Below are 25303 nucleotides of genomic sequence, written 5' to 3'. Positions count from 1 at the left end.
ATGTCAAGATACGATAAAAAGAAACGAAAAGACACAAAAAGAAGAGAAAAAAAAGTTACAAGACAAAATAAGACACGCCAAAACCAGGCATTACAAAACAAGACAAGACAAGACGAGGCAAGGCAAGGCAAAACAGAACAATTTAAAACAAAACAAATAAAAAAAGGCAGGAAAAGAGTTGACGAGACAAGACGAGACAAGAAATGACACAAAAAGAAGAGAAAAAAAGTTACAAGACAAAATAAGACACGCCAAAACCAGGCAGTACAAAACAAGAGCAGACGAGAAGAGACGGGCATACAAGATAAAGCAAGGCAAGACAAGACAAGGCAAGCCAAAAGAAATAAAAAAGGCACAACAAAGCATGAATAGACACAAAAACGAGTTACAAAAAGACAGGACAAGATGCGAAGAGATCGACAAGATGCGAAGACATGACAAAACACGACGAGACACGACAATTTACGACAAGACACGACCAGAAAAAAAAACAAGACAAGAAAAATTACGACAAGACACGACAACATAAGAAAAACAGGCAGGACAAAACAAGGCAAGAAAAAAACTAGACGAGAAGAGACGAGGACGAAAGACAAGACAAGTCACTATAAAACAAAACAAGACATGACAAAGCAGGACAAAAAAAAGACTATACAAGACACGACAACATAAGATAAGTTAAAGCTATACAAGAAAACGCAAAGCAAAACAAGACAAGACAGGACCAGAGGAGACAACACAAGTCATGACAAAATAAGACAAGACGAGGCAAGGCAAGGCAAGGCAAGGAAGAATTTAAAATAAAACAGAAAAAAAGACAAGACAAGTGTTGACGAGACAAGACCAGACAAGAAATGAAACAACAAAACAAATCTAAACAAGAGCAGACGAGAAGAGACGGGCATAAAAGGTAAAGCAAGGCAAAACAAGATAAGGCGAGCCAAAAAAACACAACAAAGAACGAAAAGAAACGAAAACGAGACACAAAAAGATGCGAAGAGTTGCGGAGAGATACAACAACACACAAAACGACACGAATAAACAAATAGACATGACAGACATGACAAACACGTAGAGACACGACAAATTACTGCAAGACACGACAACATAAGAAAATAAGGCAGGACAAAACAAGGCATGAAAAAACCAGACGAGAAGAGACGAGGAGGAAAGACAAGACAAGACACTATAAAACAAAACAAGACAAGACAGAGAAAGACAAAAAAATAAGACAATACAAGACACGACAACATAAGATAAGTTAAAAATATACAAGAAAACGCAAAGCAAGACAAGACAAAACAGGACAAGTCGAGACAACACAAGTCATGACAAAATAAGACAACACATAAGCGGACCAGGCATAGATAGCTTGATATGACAACAAAGGACAAAACAAATCACGACAAGACAAGTTGAGAAAAGATAAATTAAAACAAGACAACACCAGAGAAGACAAGACAGGACAAGGCCAGACAAGAAAAGACAACTCAAGAGAAGGCAAGCCATATCAAGACAAGACAAGATAAGACAACACAGGCAATACAAAAAAAACAGGATAGGATGAGACAAAGCAAGAAAAGAAAAATGAACGAGATCAGACAATACAATACAAGACAAAACAACACAAGACAAGTCAAAACAACGCAATGCAAGACAAGACAAGACAAGACAAGACGAGACGAGACGAGACAAGTCAAGACAAGACAAGAAAGACAAGACAAGATTAGACAAGACTAGACAAAACAAAACAAAACAAAGCAATGTTAAAACAAAACACGCCAAAAAATTTCAAGGCAAGAAAAGGCAAGTCAAGACACGACAAGACACCTTAAAACACGACAAGACATGACAAGTGTTAAAAAGAAACGAAAAGACACGATTGAATACGGCAAGATAAGCCAAGATAAGAACCAAGACCAGAAAAGACATGACATTGCACGACAAGGCATGAAAAGATACAATAAAAAAACACGAAAAGACACAGAAAAAGAGAAGAAAAATGACAAAACACGGCTAGACACGACAAAACACCGCGAGATACAACAAGACTCAGCAAAACCCTAAAAAACATTGAAAGTACAAAACAAGACACGACAAAACACTACGAGACAGGACAAGACACTTTAAGAGAAGAGAAGAAAAGAAAAAAGACAAGAAAAAATATGACAAGACAAGAGAAGATAGGACAAGAAATGCAACGCAATGCAATGCAAATACTTGCTTTGCAGTGCAATGCAAGGTAACTTAACGCGATACAATTCACTGCGACGCGCTGAAAACAATGCATTGGAATGTAATGCAACGCAATGCAATTTTACGAATTGCAAGGTAATGCAAAGTAATTGACGGCATTGGGAGGAAATAAATTGCATTACGATGGAAGCCAATGCAGTGCAATGTAACGCAAATCAATGCAATGCCATGCCGAGCATTGCAATGCAATTCTCTAAATCAACTGGATGCAGTGAAACGCAATGCAAAGTAAAATAATGCAATGCAATGCAAGATAAAGCAGGGCAAGTAAGGGCATCGTATATTAAAGCAGTTTGCATCAGGCAGTGCAAGGCAAGCATGACACGAAGACGCATCGCAAGGCATGTCAAGGTAAAATAGGGAAGGGCATCGCAGGCAAGGGCATTGCAAGCCAGGCCACCGCAAAAAGTAACTTAGCAGGGCAGCGCAATGCCTTGCAGATCAGATTAAACCTGGACAGGACGAGGCAGGGTAGCGCATGACGGAACAGGGCAGAGCAGTGCAAGGCAAGGCAAAGCAGCGTAAGGCAGGGCAGAGCATGACATCACAAGGACTGCCAAAGACAAGGAGCGGAAGGTAAGAACAGTGTAGGGCAGTGCAGTGCGGGGCGGGGCGGGGCGGGGCAGGGCAGGGCAGGGCAGCGTAGGGCAGCATAAGGCAGGGCAGCGCATAGCAGGACAGCGAAAGTCAGGAATGCCAAAGACAAGTAAGGGAAGGGAAGGGCAGTGCAAGGCAAGGCAAGGCAAGGCAAAGTAAAGCAAAGCAAAGCAAAGCAAAGCAAAGCAAAGCAAAGCAAAGCAAAGCAAAGCAAAGCAAGGCAAGGCAAGGCAAGGCAAGGCAAGGCAAGGCAAGGCAAGGCAAGGCAAGACAAGGCAAGGCAAGACAAGACAAGCCAGGGCAGGGCAGAGATGACACGGCAAGGCAGCACAAGGCTAGGAAAGGAAGTGCAGATCAAGACAGGATGGGGCAGGGCAGGGCCGCGCGAGGCAAGGCAAGACCAGACAGATCAGGGTAGCGCTAGGCAATTTTAAATGATTGTAATTTCAAGAAATGAATTTCAATATAATACAAGTCCACAGCAAAGAAAATAGAAGAACTTACATTTTTCGATAAAAGACTTTGATGAAAGATAATTTCCATTGAAGTTTTTTCGATGCCTGAAAAAAGAAAAAAAGCTAGCAAAAAGTTCATCAAATCTCAATTTTCAGTTATAAATAGACTTCATTTCGTCTGTTTTTTAAAACAAGATAGCTGAGTTATGGATAATTCAATTATTTTATCTAATTTGCTGGCCGAACGTTGCCTGAACCTGTTTTTTTCTAGTTCCATCTGACACCTCGGGACAACAGGTGCAACTGGTTGGAGATTTTGATGACATATACACCATCATTGATTGTTCCCTTGCCTTTGTTAGCGAAGAATTTGAACACATGCGAGAGAAAGTAGCTCAAGGAAGAAAAGACACAGTGAGAACCAGAACACGATTGAATGACCTCATTACCGGTAAGTAACCTTCCCTACTGCTTTAAATTCTTTTATCTTGGACGAATTATTAAAATTTTATCTCGTCTCTTCATGAGAAGGAGATGATGAATGAGTCCAATTTCATTGCAATTGGTCACCTTAGTTATCACAGATAAAATAAACCCAACTTTGATCATAAACCCAACTTCAAAATATACCCAGAAAATAAACCCAACTTTAATTTCTTTCAATTCGGCTCACTTAAAATAATTCAAATCCAGGGTTTTAAAATTCGGTTAATTAATTTCCTAAAAGTTCAGATGCCTTTCGTGGGACTCAAACCTCATCTCTGCAAGTTCAAATGTTCTAAGTTACTTCTAAAATATTTGGCGTTCTCTGCTACTTACTCCATTTTAATCGAGATAAACGAGCTCAATTTTTGGAAAAGAGATACATGAACCAGTTTTAAAAAGATAGTTCAGCGCATTTAGCTGTTTGTAGAAAACAGAGACCAATAATTTTGTCAAATTTATACAAAATTGGAAACCAATTTTGTGAACCGGCTCACAAAAAACTAAATCGCCTATTCGCAGAACGACAAAAAACACATTCGATACAGTAGGAACTTGAACTTAAATTGGTTCGCCAGCTACAAAACAACAAAATAAACTGATTGGAAGGTCAGTGAAGAGCTCTTCATGTCGTATAGTAATGAAATATCGGCTCCGTCTTTTTTGTCGCTCTGCGTTAATCGGCTGAATTCCCAAACCAAGGGAAATCTTCTGTTAATTAAAGGAGTTTGAAACTCAAATTTCGACAGTTTCGCAAATATTGCTACGTTTTCAAGAAAAATGTTGCTCGTTTTTTCGTGTCCAAAAACTGCTCAGCTCAGGTCTATTTTAATTTATTTGCCTTATATTTTGTTCTCAATAACATGAGAATAAAAGAAAACGTTTCGAGTTTGTAGGTAATAGTATTACTTTCTAGAAAGAAAACTTTTCAGGTTACACTCCTGCTTTTTTAAATCTTTTGATCCAAAAAAGTTATTATTTTTTGTAATGATTTGAAGAAGTTTGTATTGTAGGCATTCTTCTGCTGGCAGCTACTTTTAACTGTAACAGGTTTGGTTTCTTAAATTTCATCTGCAATTTTTTTTTGGTCTCAAGAAAGTCGGGTTGGGCCAGTGAGCTGTTATTGAGGTTTTGTTTCGATTGATTCGTTTTTGAAGCCATGAGTACCATTATTTTACCGATTAATTGACATTGCTCTTACTTTACAGATTGAATGATCGCTTGCGTATTCCCTTTTTGTTTGCAAAATTGGAAGTTTTTTTTTATAAATATAAGTGATATTGAGGTTTTGTTTTCAAAAGTAAACATTGTTCTGTAAGCATGATGGCAGAAGTTTTATTGTTAGAGATCGAGTATACTATTTCAGTTTTTTTATCGATGCTCGAGCATTCCACAAATTCTGGTTTTTTCAGAACATCATCAGCATTTGATGTGGTTGGCTTGGTATCACTTGACGTAGTCCCATTCGATCAAATTTCTCAGTAAGGGAAGACTCTTCAGCTTCATCTGATATCAGACCTTCCCTGTGTGTTTCCTGTAGTTTGATGACAATAAACAGTAAAATATTGCAGCAGTTTTGGAAAATCAATTGTTCGTCGTTCGCTCAGAGCTTGCAAGATGACCTTGAATTCCTGTGCAATCAGTATACGGGGGGTTGTTTTCAGGCTGGGTGTGAAGTTAGCTAATGAGTAATTTCCTAAGGAACTCTTCTAAGTGTCAGCCCCTTAATTGCTATGAGGTCCTTCACTTGCTTTGGGGACAGTGATTAGTTCACGCAACTATTTGTTTAATTGATGTGTTCGGCTAAAAAACAGGGCCTTGTTTGGCAGTTACTGGCACAGTCATGTTTCGTTTTTGCACATTTCACACATTCTTTAATGGCTTTTTGTTCACAAATCTCAATTGCCTGTTTAGTTTGAAAATACTTCTGACATTTCAGGTCAAGAGAGTTAATTTTGTCTTCGTGGTTGTATGCAGTCATTTGTTACTTTGCAACGTCATTTTTTTAAAAGTTTTACTTTTTTGCTCTGTTGATGTTTCTCTGAGGTTTTATTTTTTTTCTGCAATGTTCTCCATTTTCCGTTCGTTTGTGTTTTTTTTACTCGTTCTCACTTCTTTTGATTTAAATGCACTGCATCTCAGCTTGAGAAGCAGAGTGAGGACTTTCAATGCTTACAGATCTGCTGGTCGCAAAACTACCTTTTTCCAGGAAAAAAAGGTGAATTCAATTTCAATACGTTCCGGAACTTGAAGGTTTCACAACTCCAGATTAACTGGAATTTGAGCACAGGAAACGGAAATAATTGTTCGATACCGAAATTCGAAGGTTTTACACCTCCTAAATCATTGGGACCAAAGGAAAAATAGGTAAGTGTTCCTTCTTGCAGGGAAGGTAGGTTTCAACAATAAGCCTGTAGTTCCGAGGTTTTCAGATCCAAATTCAGTGTAATTAGAAAGAATTCCAGATTTTTCAAAGTCTCTATTTGTTTCCTTCTCCCTGTTTTCGTGTTTTTTTTTGTTCTTCATCTGCCATTCTGTTTCTCGTTTGATTTTCTTCTTCGCTACAGGTGGATGAGTTATTGCAAGTTGTGACTCTTCTTTGCTACTCTGATTACTAATTTTCTGTCGTGGTTTGGGCTGAATTTTGGTGAGCTCGAACAGGAGTTTGTTACTCTCCTTTCTTCCCTCATATATGGTTTTCTCCTATTGTTAAGAAATAAAATTGCGTTTTCACTAAGCTCGAGCGAGAGAATGTTGTCCCATGTCTTTGTGTAGACAATCGCTTGAGCACCTGATTACGATTGAAGCTTCAATTAGATACTAATATGTTTGGAAATTCGGAGGTGTGAGTGTTTATTCTGAGTCGGACAAAATTTGCTGGTGTGAGTGGGGAGATTGTTAATAAGTATGTTGTGTCAGATGATAATACCCTTGCGGTGTTGGTTTCACCTCTGTTCTCTTGAAAAAAATGGGCGATCTTGAGGGGGTCCCAAGTTTTGGGGTTCAACGAGAGTCCGGGGATGGAGTATGACTCTAATCGGTAAATGATCTTGTCGTTGTACTTCAGTGATTGTCTCTAATTTTAGGAACAATTAGCTCCATTGATGTAAACCATAAAGGTCACAAGACGACTTCCCCGCAATTCATTTTTTCTAAAAAGAACTATTTGATGTTCTTTGCTCTACAATATGAATTAGCTCTACATTGTCTTTTTTTTCTACTGGCTACAGTCAGGGGTCCTTTCATCCTTTGTTGCAGTCAAAGTGCTAAGAATTTTGTAGATATGGAAGTAAAAATGAGAAAATTGAGTTAATGTGCTTAAATTTAAATTCGACAATAAGGTTATGTTTCTTCAATAAAAACACGGAACTCTATACGAGGTTGATATGAATAAAAATCAACACGATACGAGTTTTTTCCTTTAAAAAAGTAATTCGAATCGAGAAAAATCATATAATGATTGAAAAAAAATGAAAAAAATGTCATGGAAAATTGTTTCGTCATATTTTGTGCCGAGTAGCAGCGTTCGTAATCTGTATTGCCAGTGAGACTCTCTGTTTTGAAAAGCTGCTCACTGGGTTCCTTCCTACATGTTCTTAGATACTAACCAAGCTTTCTGAAAAAACTACGTGCTGAGGTCAGCCGCGCACTGAATCTTAAAAACTAGCGCTTGGAACAGGTATTCATCATCTATCGAGTCTTTATGCTTGTCTTTTTTTTTTGCTCTTCAGCGGCAACCGTAACAGGGTTAAAATCGACCCGCACTAATCCTACTGGGAGCTGGAGAGTCTACTACTGTTACATTCCACAGTAACTGATTACCAACAGTCGATGGAACAAGCGCTAAACCGTCTTGTTGCTTCTGATCGATTCTGTAGAGGTGCCTTGGCTCTAAAACAGAAACAAAATGAAAAGAAACCGAACTCTGCTTTATACGGGCGCTGAGATTTGAATGCCTAGAGATTCTCCCTGCTTTTTTGACGCAATGAAGGCCATGCCAATCACTTTCTCGACACTTGTTTATGCTGTCGGCAATTTTAGATCTTACTGAAGTCCTATCGCAATTTGAGTTGTTGACTCGATAAATTTAACCACAGATTTTGGCATGGGATGATGTAAATTTTGTTGAGCCAAACAAATCCTGGAACTCAGTAAACATTTTTACGTCCATTGGTTTGAGCTTCGAAATTGCCTTAAAAGTGACCAATACTGTTTATTCTTGTTTTGTATTGAAACACAAAATTCAAACTTTTTAAAATGTTCATCGGCAAATTACGATATATTTTTTTCGGCCCTAGCGGTTTTACTAGCGTCTGAATTGTTTACGCCAAGTGGAGTGGTTTGGGTGTTCAGGGTCGTCTTGTTAGTTTCTGACTTCTGACATTCTTAAAGTCGACTGCATCACTGTCAAAACAGGCTTAGTGGCCTTGGATAACGAGTTGTTTCGTATTATGTCGTAGGAATGCAAAAGTTCAGTTTCGCTAAAACAAAGGCTCTTACGCAAAACTCAGGGAGTTTTGGCATGCTAAAGCAATTTTTTAGAAGCTAAAAACCATAACGGGCATCTAGTTTGTCAATGTTATCCAAAAAAATTTCAAACTTTTTTTTTCGACGAGTAATTTTTTATGACAAAACTCGCCGAATAGTGATCCTAGTAAAACAAAGTCTTATTTGTCTTCATTTTAATTTTAGGGCATTTTTCACAGAACGTTAAAATTGAACTGTACTGGGTACTAGTCTCCGGTCATAAAACACAAATTTCACACTGTTTAATGTCCGTCGTCTAATTACGAGATATTTTTTCCACCCTATCGATTTTCATAGCGCCTCAATTGTTTGCGCAAAATGGGATGAGGCTTCAGGATTGCCCTGTTTAGTTCTGTCTTCTGACAATATGATAAAGTTTCCGTAAACAAGCCAACTAGGTTTTCTCCACGCGCAGTAGATGTTGTTACAATTTTGACAATTCGAAAAAGAAACCTGATTCATCATTGTTTCTCTTTTTAGAAAGTTAACGGAATTCTTAATGTCTGATTTTAAAAGAACGGTTATACGGTTATTTTTGCACTGTTGTTGTGTTTATTTAGGTTTCTAAACCAGCGTGCAGCTGTTTCTGCTCCTCCTTTAGAGCCACACCCGACTTGTAGATTTCCGAAAAAACTTTGTCGCTCGGAGAGGGCCGTGCTTTCAGCGTAATTAGACGCAATTCATCTGAGGGTGCTGCTAATGGCGCTGCTACCAACACTCCATCTATGCTTATACAATAAAGATTGCGCAAAGGAAAAATCTTTGGGCTTCAGATTTTTGGCCATCTTACAGGACTGATTGGCGAGAAAAAAAACGCCAAGAGCAGACCTTCACAGACAAAAAAGAAGGTACTAGCGAAACGGAAGGAGAGAGATCGAGCGAATGGTACTTCAACATGTTGTTATTTGCTGTTTTGTTAGTTTTTTGCTTTGCAACTGGTGAAGTTTGTGCCTCGCTGCCTGCGAAGAAATGAATTCCCCTCCCCATTTTGACGATGGATACTAAATACGGGAATTTTTGGACCAAGTGGTTCCTTGTTTTCAGGTAAAACTACTCAGAGCTGAAATAAATAAGGTTAGAATTGACGAGAAGAACATTAGCGACGTTGGAAAAATCAAAAGTGATAGTGCAGCGGGGGTTTGATGAAAAAATTGGCCATTAGTTTTGCATCTCATTATACAAGTGAACAGAAAAAAGACTCCCAAAACTCCAAAAAAAAACAAGATTGACCGTTAGGCAAATTTAATGACAGGTCAGTAAAAGCTTAAGAGGGCCTTGATTTACCAATGTGGGTGAAGGAAATTTTATCTTTGGGGCACCCGCATCTGGTTAAATTCAAAACAAGTCTTTTTTTGGTTAATGTGGAAGTTTTTTTCTCCCAATTGAAAAATCAGAATCAGAATGTAGCAGGGGAGCTCCTGTGGGAGACTGAAGCGGCAGCTAAAGCCTATACAAAGCAAGTAGAGCCGACACTATATAATAGAGGGGGTAGAAAATGCTAGAAATTATCTCAAAAACAACGATCTTTTAGCAGTGCCATTCTATAAAAGGGTTAGATTTTGTATCATGAAAAAAGACCAGTACTAAGTCAAACTGCTAACACTTTTACCGTCAGACCAAATCAAAGCAGTGAATAACACTGATGATACGGTGGTGTTAAAAGTTGAGAAAGACAATAGCAAGGAGCTGTTGAGTATGAAAAAGAGCAATCACATAAGTGAAAATCTATACAACAAGTTGTGGTCAACAGATAGTAAACCGGCTCGTTTGTACTGTTTAGTAAAACTACACAAACAAAACATACCACTGCAGCCAGTTCTATCTTTGCCTGGAAGTTCCCATGAGAACTTGAACAAAATATTGCCCATTTTGTGCGATAAAAATGAGGGTGCGAACACAGAAACAAACACGCAAAAGCACGAGAGATTATTGAGAAGGTTGAATTAGACTCTGGTAAGAGTATAGTTTCTTTAGATGTTGAAAAATTGTACACCATTGTTCCACTCGAGGAGGCTATCGACATTGCATTCAGAAAATGGTATGAGCAAGAAAACCTCCAGGCTTTAATTGCAATACTACGAAGAGCTTGCTGTAGGTCAAGTGCACTTTAAGTGCAATGATATGTGGTATACACAAAAGGATGGTTTGGCTATGGGAGCGTATCTTGCAGTCATACTGGCAAATTTGTGATTGAAAGTGTTCGAACCTGTATTGAAGTTGAAGAAAAAAATTCCCAAAAATTGCAAGCCAATGGAAGATCTATAAGGCACCTGTCCAGAACAAAAGAAAAGTTACATATAGACATAAAGTTGTTGAATGTCAAAATTGTCTAAAATGGTTCCATCAGAAAAGAAGTCAGCTCCAAGTACTTGAATAAAGACATATAGTTAATACTGATTGGTTTGGCTCGGCATGCTGTGAGTTGAGAGAAACAAAACTCTTTCTGAGATATGTAGATGATATCGCGAGAACAGTGAAAGTAGATCCAAAAGAATTGTTAAACGCTGCCCCAATTACATCCTAGTCTTCACTTAACTTTAAAAAAGGCTAATGAGAAGGGCGAATTAGCCTTTCTTGACAAAAACGTTAACGGGGGCATACGTAAAAACGTAAGCTTGGGATGGTATTAAAAACCAACTGATACAGGAACAATTCCTAATTTTTGGAGCTCGGCTCCACTCCATTATCAGAAACATAAAATAAGTCTCAGTTCATCGAATTTTCAGCAGCACTTCAACTTGAAATACGTTCGATGAGGCCACACAGAAAATAATGGTTGGACAACCAAAACCCAGAATCTTGGACTAAAATTTGTTTCAAGAACTCTTGACAGGCTCATCAAAGGAAAAGTCAAGAAGAGTACTGGGAACGACCTACATCAACGTCGTTTTGATAATACAGACACACCACTCATGATGATGGCACAGTACCGAGGCAATGAAACTCTGCTATTTGTAAAAAAAGATGCCGAACATAATCAAGGCACCAATTGTTTTCAACAGGAGAAAAGTCTTTTTTTTTCGCGTGAACTAAAATCAAAAATTGCTTACAAGATTTGTTGTTGTGGATGTTATCCCACTTTTTTTGGCCAAATGGTTCGAAATTTAACCACTAGAATTGGCGACATCTAAAAGAGGACTCACCCGTGGCAAAACATCTGAGGCAGTGTGTGAATGATAGCAGGAGCGCTGGAATGTCATATGAGGCTATAGACCAAGCTAACACCAAAGTCAAGTTACTGACAATAGAATGAAAAATCATCAAGAAGGAGAGATCGAGAATTGAAACGCAGGATGAGTTCAGGAGCAGGGAACTGACCCTTCAATTATAGATCCGAAAACGAGTTTTCGGCTAATACGAAAACAAATAAATTTCGAAATAAAAAACTGACGTGTTTCAAAATTGAATAATAAGACAAATCGAAAAACTAAGAAAAAATTGATTTAAATAAAATATAAAGTTAATAGAATGTCTCAGAAACTTAAATCTGATGATATAATGATGATATAATTTTTGGCGCGAATTTCAACTTTGCAAACTTCTGATGGGTTGAATATTTATTATTTTGTTTAGTCATTGTCTTAGGATACTTTTATGATCGATGATAAAAAATGAACACTTCAATTGCGAAATGATAATTAAAATTATTAAGCAAATATAAGTCACACAACTTTTCTGGGTTAAATATTTATTTACAAAATAATAAAGTAATGGGTGGAGTTTCAACATCAAATAAATTTACATTTTTTTCATGTTGTTTTTCCATAGGTTGCCATAGAAGGAATCACAAAAGGAGATAGAAAATTTTCTTGAAATCTAAATTTCATTGTTTTTTGAGTTGCACTGCTGCTGTTTATCTTTGAATTGGGTTCCAAATAAGAACTGATTTTCTTTAAAAAATTTTTTTCGGTATAATAGCTGCTGAATCTTGCTTGGAAGTGTAGTTTAGTAGTTCTTCTGTTCTCGTCATTTGTGTTGTTCACGTACTTGATTTTTGTGAATGCCGGTAGTAGCTTATCTATGATTTTCAATAGATGGCAAACTTTTTTCCAATTGAGAAACAAGGAAACCGGAAGTACCTTGTATCACAGCTTGAGATCGGATTAAGAATCAAATTTTCTTCTGTCGTAGCAGGTCTTTATTGCCCAACTCAGTTGTTTATCAAGCGATACTATTAGATTGGTTATCAAACTGCTTAATTGTATTGCTGGGTAGTGCAGATGACTTATGACTAAAGTGTTCAATAAAAGTAATCGGTTTTTGATTGTCAGTGGTTTTTTTAATCGATTGTAATGTTTTGATCTCGCTAGCAATTTTTCTTAAAATATGTTTAACTTCTCCTGTAACCGTCGCCTACTTGAGTCACAAATGAGACAAAAAAACAGGCCCTATAACCATAACAGGCTCAAGGGTCAGGGACACTATCTCTTGTGTTTTTGTACCTCATTCAGTCGGAGCCAGTTCGGTTCACTCGCGACATGTGACTACAAAACCGTGTTACAGCTTAAAGGCTACTACCAAAATACCCCCACTCTAAAAATAAAAACGCCCCCGTGGTCAGGCCTCTAAATATTTGAAACAAGCGAACGCTATTAAAAACATGCTCGAAGCTCAAGTATACCATTAGTTTTTGTTGGACAGTGGACCTTTGATTCATTTCAGATAGACCAACCTAAAACTCGCCTTATCTCAACATAGTCACAATTAATGCACTCGAGAAATTTAAATTAGGTATTTACATACCGACACGACTCTAAATTCAAGTAAATAACCCAACTAACCTAGCATGACATGGTCAATTCGAAATTTTGAAAAATTACTTTTTCTCCCAAAACTTCCAGATATGACCCACTTGCACATACTCCCCGAACTCAAGATCAATGTTCTCATCGCGCGTCATGTCAGTGAACCTCTAGAAAGTTGAGTGCTTCTCAAGATACAGTGCCAGTGGTCATTTACAGAAGTTTGCAGCAGATTCAACTTTATCTACATCCCCAAAATTGTGTTTTTTTAGCTAAACAGCAATCAAAATCTGCATCTGCCTGCACCCTAAATTTGAAAAAAAAATCTGTTTAACCTAGTCAGAAATCTGTCATGCAAAATTTTGATCTTTATAAAAAGATATAGTTCATTAGTAACATTAAACTGTATGTTTTTTTTCGTGCCCTCAGATTTCATCTTAGTTGACACTCAAGCCCCCATTTCCTTCCACACTCAAGACTCAAAAACCGATACCTCAGCCCCTGCTCAAATCATGCCCCGTCTTCGAGGTACTAGGTCCACTCAGTGATTTGCCTCGCTAATTCCTCTTCATCATCAGAACTGATCACGATCTCCTCCCATGCCTTCAGTTGTTCATATGCTTGCATCCACTCTTCCTGCTCTTGCAATCTTCTCGGTTGGTTGAGTAGACTCTTCACCTCGGATTCTCTGTTGAAATGAAAAAGAGTTATGCCAGCTCTAGCTCACATTCTTTACCAGGTCCTCCTCTAGTACAGATTGCCTTGCTCTGGTATTATCTCTAGACACCTTTTCAACCCTTTTCCAACCTGTGGTTATCCCATTACGATGAGTCAATAGAGGTCTCTTGAAGGCTTCCGGCCCTATCTCGGCCATGAACTGGCTGTACTCTTTGTGGTGTTTCTTCATGTGGTTCTGCGTCAAAGTATATAGCCAAGAGGTGAGTATTGCCCGAAACCATGAGAAGAGTCGTATGTGACTCCACACGTGCCTCACCTCCATGGGTACAGCGAATACTTTATAATCAGTCTCAAACAACTCAACTCTCCTACTAAAGTCAAAGGCATGTATCATCTCCACTGTCGGTGCCTTTGACTCCCGATGTTTTGCTATAAAATCCTCAATCCATCGCAACGCCAACATTGAGCTCACCACGAAGAGAGTGACATTCAGTTGATGGTCAGGTAATCATATCGACCGAATTTCTTTGATATCCCATATCAAGCAGAGGTTTGACCGCTCTGAATACAACACAGTCTAAGCCGGACAGTGGCATGGGTACTTTCTGTGCGTTAGGCCGATGCTCCGGAGATTGTGCTCTCCAGAAGTCTCGAGCAAAGAGTCAAACTCCATCATCTTCGCGTGCGTCACATCATCCTCGTCCATAGCTTGCATGTTGTTTATCGCATTTCCAATCGCGTTTTGCATCTCGAGTCACTAGTTTTCTCTCTTTCCAAACTCAACAGTTCTTCTCCCAGATTTCACTCAAGTCTTCCACTCGGTTCCTTGGCACCATTCAAAAAAATTTTGATAACAATCGGTGCGAATGATGGGACGATCTCGCTAAACGTACGCACTTGGGCACCGAGAAAGCCTTATCGACCATCACACTCTGGATATACGCTTCCACCAGAGACTTTGCGTTCATCGGCAGACTGTAGGCCTCGCTTACGGGAAACCCCATATCTGCTTCCAGACCGATTTCGCTTCTGGATCATCTGCAGCATTCCTGGCCAGGACTCCACACTCGTCGCTGTTACCAGATGGTGTTCGGATTCTAGTATCTCCTACACGTTCTCGAGAAAACCCCAGTGCCGTCGCTAAATTCACCGTGGTGCTCGCGTATTAATCGGCCATTAATTACTCCTCACTTTTCACCTTTTCTGTGACGTCTTAAAACCAGGTGGCCAGAACTCTCCTTTGAAAGGACTGTATCCTCACGCAAGACCGCCCGTCACAAGAAGGTTCTCCACCTCCAGTTGCTAGGTCAAGGCAATGCATGGCTCCATTTTCTTTGATGACTCTTTCAGCTTGCTCGTCGCTTCTTTAGACTCTTCTCGATCACGTTCAAGTTTCCCAGGTCCTCATCCTTCCCTGTTGACAGTCTCACTCGTTCCCTGTTGACAGTCTCACACGTCACCCGACCTAGCAACTGAAGGTTCTCCACCTCCAGTTGCTAGGTCAAGGCAATGCATGGCTCCAATTTCTTCGATGGCTCGTTCAGCTTGCTCGTCGCTTCTTTAGACTCTTCTCGATCACGTTCAAGTTTCCTAGGTCCTCATCCTTCCCTGTTGACAGTCTCACTCGTTCCGTTCGTCGCTTCTTTAGACTGTTCTCGATCACGTTCAAGTTTCCCAGGTCCTCATCCTTCCCTGTTGACAGTCTCACTAGTTTTCATCATTCAAATTCGCCCGAGGATGTGGAAGCCAAGATGGTCTCAGCAGCCTCCAAATCATCCTCAGGTTCGTAGACAGTATGTTTTCTTCGCCTCCCAGCCTCAGCTCTACCTACCTTTCAGAACGCGGCACACTAATGAGTTCCGGTACCTTTTCAAGTACCAAAGCTAGGCTCGGCTTTTCCCTCTCGGTTGGATCAATCTTATTTTCTTCTCTGTCCAGAAATTCAGCAACTCCGTGACTTTGAAATTCATAAAGGCAGCTCATGCCTCTTAATCCAAGAAAATATTGTACGATATCCCCATCACACCAGACACATACTGATACTTCCCACGCTTCGTGGGTCTCGATTACTCCTCCGCCAACGTCAGGCTACGATGCACGTCATGACTCTCGTCGAATTTCTTGGTAGAGAACTGCCTAATTTTGTCGATTTTTGTGTGGTTCTCTAGAGACTGCCTCGAATCATTATCCTTCTCAATTCCATTACTCTAATACACATTCAAGATGACGCTCGAGACCTAGTTCTCCAATGATCTACCTCCCATCGCGCTTTAATAGCAGGCTTGAATGGTAGCCTCGGGTATCACCGACATGATCCATCTCAAGAAACAGCTGGCATCTGTTCCTCCTCGCAAGACTTAACCCCGAATTATCTCGAGCAACATGCTGCGTCAGCATTCGATACACATGCAGGCCTTTGTCGCCCAACTTCAGTTTTTCACCTAAAGTCATTTCTTTTTACGCCACTCCTGCGAGCCCTCATGTAAAGATCAACTGCCACGCCGTCCTAACAAAAGGATTTTCCATCAAAGGTTGCGCCGATGAAGGTGCCCTCATTTCATTTTCAAAGTACTCTAGCAGCAATTTCTCCCAAGTTCGCCTCAGCTGGCTTCTCAGCTCCAGTTTGTTCACCTCAGCTCTTTGTTGGGTATCCCAGTTCCGACGTTTTCTGGATACTTCGCGGTCTTTTTTCCTCAGACAGCTTTCCAGTTGTTTCGCCGTATCCAAGGCTATCCTCCAGGAGCGGGCGGTTTTTCTCGCTAAATCTTTCTCGAGGGGGTCACTCGCCACTTGTTTTCCGATGCTTTGGTGTCGACTCGAGATCAATTCTTTGCCGAGGTTTACTTCCCACATTTTTCCACTGGTGGAGTTTCTCTTTGCATTCACTTTTTCAGGTTTGAAGACTTCCTCCGTTCCCGGAGTGGTTGCGGTTTCCATCTCGATCAATACATCAGCCAACTTCTGGGCCATTGATTTGCTCTTGTAGGTTGTCGTATTCTACCTCGCTAGAACCATTGGTGCCGTCTCCTTCAGATTCTTCTCTGATACCGCCTCCGCCGATGCACTCGCTTCTTCAACTTCCCGCTTCCTTTTCCTCGACCTCACTCCTTTGCTCGGGGGCGTAGTCTCAACCATCACTGAATCCGCGTCTTTGTCCAGGCCCTCTGCACCCGAATCTTGCTTCCCTTTTCTCTAATTTTAGGTGTATTAATATCTTTAATTATAATAAAAGGTTTAATTTTTCCATCAACTTTAGTCTTAACTTTTTGATTCTTAGTTTTTTTCATTTTGAGTAGAGCTGTATTTTTATCATCTAGACTCGGCCCTCGACTTTGTTTCCCGCAAGTGAATGAACTTGCCGAGCAGCTCTTCTCTCGCCTCCTCGTCCAGTCCAGTGGCCATCAAGACAGGTCCTCCAAATCTCACCACAGTGTCCCACAATTGTTCTTTGAAATCATCCACTTTAACTTTACGCTCCTCTTTTTGACTTATTCGCTCACGCAATCTTGCCACACATTTTGATCTAGCGTGTTCAAGAACATTCATTCTTCCCTTTGAAAGTGTTCTTCTTCCTAGCTTCATAACTCAAGAGCACCATGCGCATGTTCGAGTGCGCACTCCCTAGCTGCAGATTCTTCCGGGGAGATCCCAAGGGTGGTTTGATCGTGTCCGCCCAATCATCACCGCTCAGGTCGTGCAACAGCTCGCGAGTGGTTCCGGGACTAAAGTTCCCGGGCACCACTTCTTCGTTAGGGGTAGCTCCTATCTCCTGTCTTCCTCTCGTTTTAGCTCATCATGCTGCAACTCCACCTCCTCAATAGCGCCAAGTGTCTCGTCGTGCTGATTTTCATCTCGTCTCTTAGGGCCAGATGACTTCTTCCACGATCATCCTTCCACTGTCGTATATGGGGTCCTTGTTCTCGAATCCGGCCCTCTCAAGCACTTTGTTCACCTCCCGGACTTCATATCTTGGAGGCATTGAGTCCCGCATCTTCTTGGCCTGCGAGTTCCATGAAATTGTTCAGATTTTGCACGTATGGAACTACACTGCCGCCGAGTATCCAACAAACAGGAGGTCTCAGCCTTGAGTGAACACCTTCTGCTGTCATTCCACAGCTTCTCTAGCCTGTATTCATGGAACCACCGTCTGGCTATTCATTCCCAGGGTCATTCGTCTCACCGTCAAAAACTCTAAGACGGTGGCTGGCAACACATCCGGCTCTAGAATCGTCTCAAGTTCTTCCTTCACGAAGTCAAAATTTTTCTTCCAGGCCGGAATTCTCAAGACCTCTTAAATAATCTTCGCCAAAGGATTCAGGTTCCGGAATTTAGGGTAGGCCTCGATAGGGCCACCTCGCTTTCCCCTTCTTCTGCATCGTAGCTGGCCTCTAAATTTGATCACTATCAACTCTGGACCCTTCATCTTTCCAAATAGCACCATCTCGCTCATTTGTGCTCTCACTTTTTCTTGTTTGCACCAATTTAACGCCGTCCCATCCAAAATGCTGATCAGCCTTACGTGTACTACTGAATGTCGATATGCGGTTACAAGTGGGTCTGGGAAGGCATACTTTACGACGGATCCATAGATACAGGTCACCACTTCCCCCAGACCTCTGATTATCCCCATAGGATCAGATCGCATCGCCACACACACGTCGGTGAGAAGAGGCTTGCCTCCATTCACTTTCCTCTCCTGTCAGATGCCGAATCTGTGTGGAGAGGTATTCCACTAGAGGGGTTTTAAACCCAGCTGCACACTTCTAAGAGTAGGTCTCGAGACTTGGGTGGGCTTTACTCGCCGACAAGGGTTCCATGTACTTCAGTAAACGGTGGAACACCGCTAGATTACCATGCGTCAGGGGTATCAGCGTCAAGAATCCATCTGTTCTGAAGGTTTCGACTCCTCTACTGAACAAGTAGGCAGGAACGAACAATGTTGAACAAGTATTTAAGCTACAACAGATACAAGGCTAAGAACAGGTTGATTGACATGCTCAAGAGGTCTTGCTTAAATGTTTTCAAAAATAGTGTTCCTCGCGTAGAATATCTTATGTACTTCTTTCCCCAACATGGGAATCAAGAACCTGAAGCCTTTGCTGACGTGACAAACATTCCCACCGTCGTTTTTCTCTTATCGGAGTGCTCAATTTGATCATGAAGGAACTCCCATAATTGATTGATTAGTGAAGGCGTGGTTTCCCTCATCTTGTCTGTCACATTAACCAGCGCCAATAACGGCCATCTCCCTCTTTCTTGAGTTAAACGATAAACCATCGATTTCAACTGTTTTTCAGCTCCCGCCACATTCTTCTGATAGTCGATGGGTCCTCTCGTACTGCTAGTGGCACCTGTTATCGTGAGCTTCATGTTCCGTAACCACAAACTAGAGGTCAGGTGGCTTTTCACGGGATGATCATCCCCTATTTTAGGCTTAAACTACAACTGTGTGGCCAGATTCGATATCTCAAGACACAGTACCTCATCCAAAACTATCAGAATGTTTGCCAGCTCGTAGAAACTTCTCAAGGCGTGGGCCACTTCCGACCTTAGAAGTCTCAAGTTCACCTGCTCGAGTTCTCGATTAGGAGCTGTCGTTAACATCCGCAGCCCACTGCCCTCCGCTATCAAGACCAGCATTGCATACGCGAATTGGAGAGCGGGTGGCATACTTCAGTAGCCTGGTGACGAAGCGAACACCAACTTTGTCTTCGATCCCAATTGAGAGGCCACCAATTCCTGCACTTCGTTAATTGAGGCAAACAGCGTCTGTATTGCTTCCCAAATCTTCATGTAGATCTACAAAAGCTCGGGCTCACAAGGTTTCTCCGACTTCATTGCCACAATTAGAGTCAACATCTGATTTAGCTCCAATCCTGTCAGCAGGTACACCAAGGTTTTCCGGTCAAAACAACTCTGGAGATGTTCCATCGAAACCCAATCCAGCCGCGATGATCACTGTCGCTGCACCAGGGTCTGATCAATCATAGGCTGCCAGTGCCCCAGCCAGCCGTGAAGTTCCTTAGAACTTTCCATATTGTGGATTCTCCGACAATTTTGGAGACATATAAGCAATATCTGGGAGTCCCATGCTTTTCGGCTCAAGAAGCTTCTCTACTGTTCTTCATTGCGCGGGAACCGCCACTCTGATCCTAACAATGCTCGTGCGGTGCATCGGTGGTTCGTTAATTAGGCATGGATTTCCCAGCTCCTTGAGAGGTCGATAGCTGACCGGACCAAAGATCGATCTCCTCGGAATTTCGGTCAAGTCCGCTGCTTCCCAAGTCTGCTCTCGAGAAAAATGCGCTTCATGCGCCTTCAACCAGTCTATGCGAAAGTGGTTACCTAGGTCCTCGTGCGACAGACTCTTGAGTTCCAAGACTTCCGTCAACTCCCGCCTGCTGGCCAGGTTTTCAAGATCCAAGCTTCTCATTCGGTCCAGGTACCTGGCTTCGCTTTTTTCTCCAGGGATGCCTTGACGATCTTGTCTTTCTCCACTATCACCATCGACGATACCACGGAGTTTTGTGGCGTAGAAGACTCCGCCTCGACCCTTTTCAAAGTAGTCGAGCGAGGATACCTGCTCCTGCTACTCACTGAACTTCCTTTAGAATCAATCCTTGCTCACAATCGGTCGCCCACTGGCCTTACCGAGAAGAAGAAGGGCATTGGGGGGTGGACAAAAGGTGAGTTGGCCACTCTCCAGCAGGTCTGACTTTAGATCGTTGATGTGTTTTTGAAAGACACCATTCAACCACTCCACGCCCTTAGGCTTATCAAAGTGTATGTTATCCCAGGATGAGCCATGCAGTAAGAAACCCTCCATCATTCGCGCGACATCAAGCAGCTTCACGGGTAGGATGCTCTTCTTCTGTATTCCTCTTATTAGGTCGTTAATGTGGCGCACCCTTTCATTCATGCTCATTGCATTTTGAACCTGCATCATGTTGTAGGGAACCGTGCAAATCGTGAGTCCAAGTAGATTCTCAGGAATACAGTTCACTTTCTCGTGGAACCTCATCATCTTCCTTGATTCGCCTCTAGAAATATCGTTGGTTCCCATCATCGAGGTGACCGTGTTTGTTTTTTCTATATCCAGCATCTCCCGTGACGCCAACATTTGGGGCATTGCTGCTCCCGAGAAACTCAAGACTCTCACTTGCCAGTGCGCCTGGATCCTCGTCAAAACCCTGAAAACACTGTCCCCAATTATCAAGTTGACCGTGCCCTCTGTTATTCTAGGCTTTGTGAAAATTTCCGCCCAAGCAGCGTCATTGAAGGCGTCCCTCCTCTTGCGTTGCACCGCCGTCCAGTATTCCCTGCGTTCTCCCTGCGATGTCTTTCCTCGTCTGCGATGTCTTCCCTGCGATGTCTTCCCTCCGTCCAGTCTTTCCTGCGTTGTTTTTGTAGTTAGAGATCATAAAACTCCATACTGGATGTTCTCTCCAAGTGAGTGGTTCAGCTTCACGTGCAGGACTCTCGGGGGTCCTCGACTGCAGTCTCTCCTGCAATTCCTTGAGACGTGATGTCCCCGCACTGGCCTGACTGCCTGCTAATGAGCTGGGCGTCAGACCCGGCAGCAATACATCTACCGTCAGCGGATTGATCCGGCCTGACTCAAGGTCTCTTATGGAAGGAACGGGTTCCGGTAGTGTCCACATGTCCAGTCCTTGCTCATTTGCTCCTGGGCTATGCAGTCCACGTTGAAGCGGCCGCTCGACATGGGAGCTTCATCCACTTACATCTTCGAATCTGGTCTTGATCTCGTTATCATGGGCTCAATCGACGTCTTCGTCTTTCGATCTTTGCCACTCGCGAATTTTTGCTGTTTTCTCTCCAATCGCTCAAGTTCCGATTTTATCTGGTCGCAATTCGTTCTACTCTCCTGTAATTTTTGGGCTTGGTCACGCTCCGCTCTCAACAATTCACTTTCAAGTATTGCCTCTCAAGTCTTTCTCGAGCTCGGCTTGATCCCTGTCAATTGTAGCCTTGTTCTTATCAAAATTGGTTTGGTCCCCTTCCCTTTGAACCTTCTCCAGTTCCCTCTTCAAGTTGCTGAGGTCTGGATATGCATCTTCTGTTTGCTGAGACTGTATCATTGATAGAACCTTGCCGCTGGATTGGGACCCAGTCATCGTCATCGGCCTGGACGGAAGGGGGAGTTTCCCTACGCCATATTCCGTCGAGTTGCTCAAGCCGGGGTTTCTTGCCAGATGGTATCTCCTCAAGCTTCCGTCGATGTTCCAGGACAGCCACCTTGTCTGTTCTTGGCTAGAGATCCCATTCGAGGTTTAGCCCACCATCAAAACTGCCTCGATCGCCGACTCTCTGCATTCTCCTTGGTAATTTAGCCGCAGGATGGCGTTAAGTATCAGTGCCAGCCTCTCGTCCACTTGCGTGTGATCAAGGTCCCTTAGACGCCTATACAGCTGATCAAGCGTGGGTTTCTCCAAAGCTGCAGACACGGATTTCTAGAAACGGTTTCCCATCGCTTTTGTTTTATAATGCTCGACAAATATTCTCACTTGTTGAGCACTCGAGATACAGCTTCACCAGATCAACACTCACGAATTACCGTTTACCAGATTAACACTGACGAAGTACCGTTTACGAGATCAAAACTCACGAAGTACCGTTTACCAGATAAACCCTCACGAAGTACCTTGACCAGTAATTTTCTGAAGAAATCTCCTTCTCCAGTGCCGATAGTGAAAAACTGACTGTTGCTCTCGCTTCCGTAATTCGTATACTTCTGTTTGGTTATCGTTGTTTATGATTGAAAGTCAATCTGAAAACAAAGCTGAGTTTTAGACCAAAAGTGTTTTCCTCATGACCAGTCTAGACCTCCCCCTTTGCACCTTTAAAACGTTATCTGAACAACCTCTTAACAAAATGATTCATGCAGGTCCAATTTTGTTTTAGCACCATACGATTTGGATAAAAAGTCTGTTTTACTTGTCATGCCAGTTATACTAAAACCTATCGTGTTGTCGCGTGCCGCCCCCTACCTAACTCAAGATCCAGATCCCAACTCAAGACCCTAGCGACAACTCGAGACTCAGGCGATGCACAAGTAGTATTTCTTGTGTAGATGTACCATTATTTCTGCTTCTGCGAAGACCACATGCAGAATGGCTTATAATTCTCTGGGGCTCAGTCTGCTCCTATTAAGATCGTACCCTGGTATTGAGACTTCCTTCATCCCTCTTTCCACTAAAAAATCTCTCAATTGTGTCAGGGCCAGCATCACGTGCTCGGGATCCACCACGTTCCTCTCACTGACTCTCGTCACTAAAAAGCATAAATATTTGCCGGGGATTTACGAACCTTAAAGAGGAAGTGTCGCCAGTCCTTCCAATCCTGGTCTCTTTGCCTGAACAGGAACTCTACATTCTGATATTCTCTTCTAAAACCTGCCTCTGTAGTGTTGAAGCTCATATCATATGAGCTTCAACACTACCTGTGTAGTGTTGAAGCTCATATCCACTGTTATGCAGACTGCACTGGTCCTGTCTGACAAAAAGGAGTCACTGTCCGTGATCAGGATACTTTCCGAGTACTCATTTGGTATTTCGAACTTGGTCGTGAAATTCCTTTCAATGGTAGGCTCAATTTCTTCTTGATCAAGCCCCATCCATTAATTTCTCTCGTTTCCCTGAGTTTTATTAAATTTCTTTAAATTTTTGGTGTGGGTAAGTCCTACCCTCACTCCCCGGACAAAGTTTTTTTTCGACGTCCTCGTTGATGGCGCTGGGCTCAAGTTGTCGGGTGTTATGTCTAATGGTCTGTCTGTCGCCGTCCATACGAACAACGAGTTCCTTCCTGTTACATGCTTCCCTGCCGATATGTCGAGTTGTTGGATGCTTTGCGCTTCTTTTTCATCAGCCCGCAGACCATGTATCCGCTCTTGAATTCTCAAGTTTGTATTCTCCCTTCGTTCTATCTCGATCTGTTCCAGGTCCACTTCTTTTTCTGACATGGTGTGGTCCTCGTGTACGAGTGCTCACTGTCGTTGATGATCTGCCACTCTTCATCTGCTGCCAGGTCTCCCATGCTTATCATATCTGCTCCCATTTCGTCTGGCTTTTTTGTCAATCAAGAAGACATCGCCGTACCTGAGGTACCTCATATTTTTCTTTTTGCGCCCGCCTCTCCTTGTTTCCATTGTCATGGGCTTGTCCTATTCTGTCCATATTGGCACCTCGTCCTGCTCTGGTTCGTTCATTGTCGTCCATACTCATGTTCTTGTTGCCATCATTCTTTTTCATGGTGCCTTTCACATTGATCTCGCACGCCGGCTCCACCAGTAGATACTCGAGTCCGTTCATGTTCTGCGCTGCGCACCAGTCTTCAGGTGATGGGAAGTGATGTTTCACATTTTCATAGTGCTCCGCCCGCCTTGTGCTCAATGGATAGAACCAACTCTGCTGGTGCACTTCGGTTATCTTGAACGCGCCTCTCCATTTCTTTAGTAGCGTTTTCGTCCTTTCAGGAAGTATGCCATTCTGAAACACTCAGACATATTGTCCCACAGAATATGGCTTCGCCTGGAGTATTTTCTCATCATACTTCTTCCTATGTCTCATCTGTGCTTGTGCTGTATTCCTTCTGCACAACTTGTTCAATTCCTGTTGTCTCTTGACCGCCTCTTTCACGTATGCTTGACGTGATGTCTTCTGTCCTTCGTACTCTGGGTAGAAGAACGTTAGAAGCATTGATCTCTCCCTACCCGTTAAAATCATGAAAGGACTTATTCCCGTGTTTGAGTGCTGCGTGCTGTTTTTGTCCCAGTCCGTCTTGTACCTCAAGCAGTATACCCTAAGCATGTTCACTAGTTTTCTGTTTTGCCCCTCCAGTAGTCCATTTGTCTGTGGATGGTAAATTGTCGAGTGCTTGGGCTATGTGAGATCTTTTCATCAGTTTTTTCGTCAGTTCTCCAAGGTAGGCTTTCCCGTTGTCTGGTTGAAAGGTCATCGGACAACCATACCCTGATATCCAGTGCGTGATCAAGTGGTCGCAAGTTTCTTCTGCCGAGGCCGTTTGACACGGTACTGCTTCTGCCAGTTTCGTGAAGTGATATATTTTCAATAGTGTCTGGTTGTATCCCGATTCGTTCATGCAGATCTTCTGTTGGTGTATCTGCACGATCTCATTGAATTCCGAGCTTTCCAACACTTTGAGTGGGAATTTCATCTTCCTCGGGTCTTTCACTTGCGCAGACATGATAAGCATGCGTTCACGCATCTTTCGCAAGCTTTCCTTGTGTAATATTCGGTGTAATATTTTGGTTGCACCTTGTGTATTCCTTGTTGTCCCATCTGATCATGCGATCTTAACAACACCTTCGTTTGATAAAGCTGCGCTAAAATGATAAGATTAAGCTTTTGTAATATTTTCTCTTCATCTCTTCTCCTGCAAGCTACCACGCCATCTGCTGTGTGGTAGAGTAAATCCTTCCGTTCCTTGTAGAACTGGATCAAAATCTTTTAGCTGTCTTCCTTCATGTCTCCTTTCTCCTTTACTCCTGTTCGGATCCTCTTGGAGAGATTGCTAGTCATTTTGTCG

The 25303-nt window shown here is 42.2% G+C and overlaps 1 protein-coding gene across 1 annotated transcript in view; it reads left to right on the top strand.

Moving 5' to 3' along the window:
- The window catches only part of LOC134841147 (TNF receptor-associated factor 5-like), a 91725-nt gene that overhangs the window by 14535 nt on the left and 51887 nt on the right, over positions 1 to 25303 (top strand). The window contains exon 3 of the mRNA XM_063856946.1: positions 3580 to 3759. Within this exon, the coding sequence (XP_063713016.1) occupies positions 3687 to 3759 (73 nt within the window). The 5' untranslated portion in view covers positions 3580 to 3686. The remainder of the gene's footprint in view (positions 1 to 3579; positions 3760 to 25303) is intronic.

This window comes from Symsagittifera roscoffensis, chromosome 3 (assembly GCF_963678635.1).
Source record: "Symsagittifera roscoffensis chromosome 3, txSymRosc1.1, whole genome shotgun sequence".
Lineage (NCBI taxonomy): Eukaryota > Metazoa > Xenacoelomorpha > Acoela > Convolutidae > Symsagittifera > Symsagittifera roscoffensis.
Note: the sequence above shows the minus strand (reverse complement) of the source record. Positions and strands in the feature narration are given on the sequence as shown.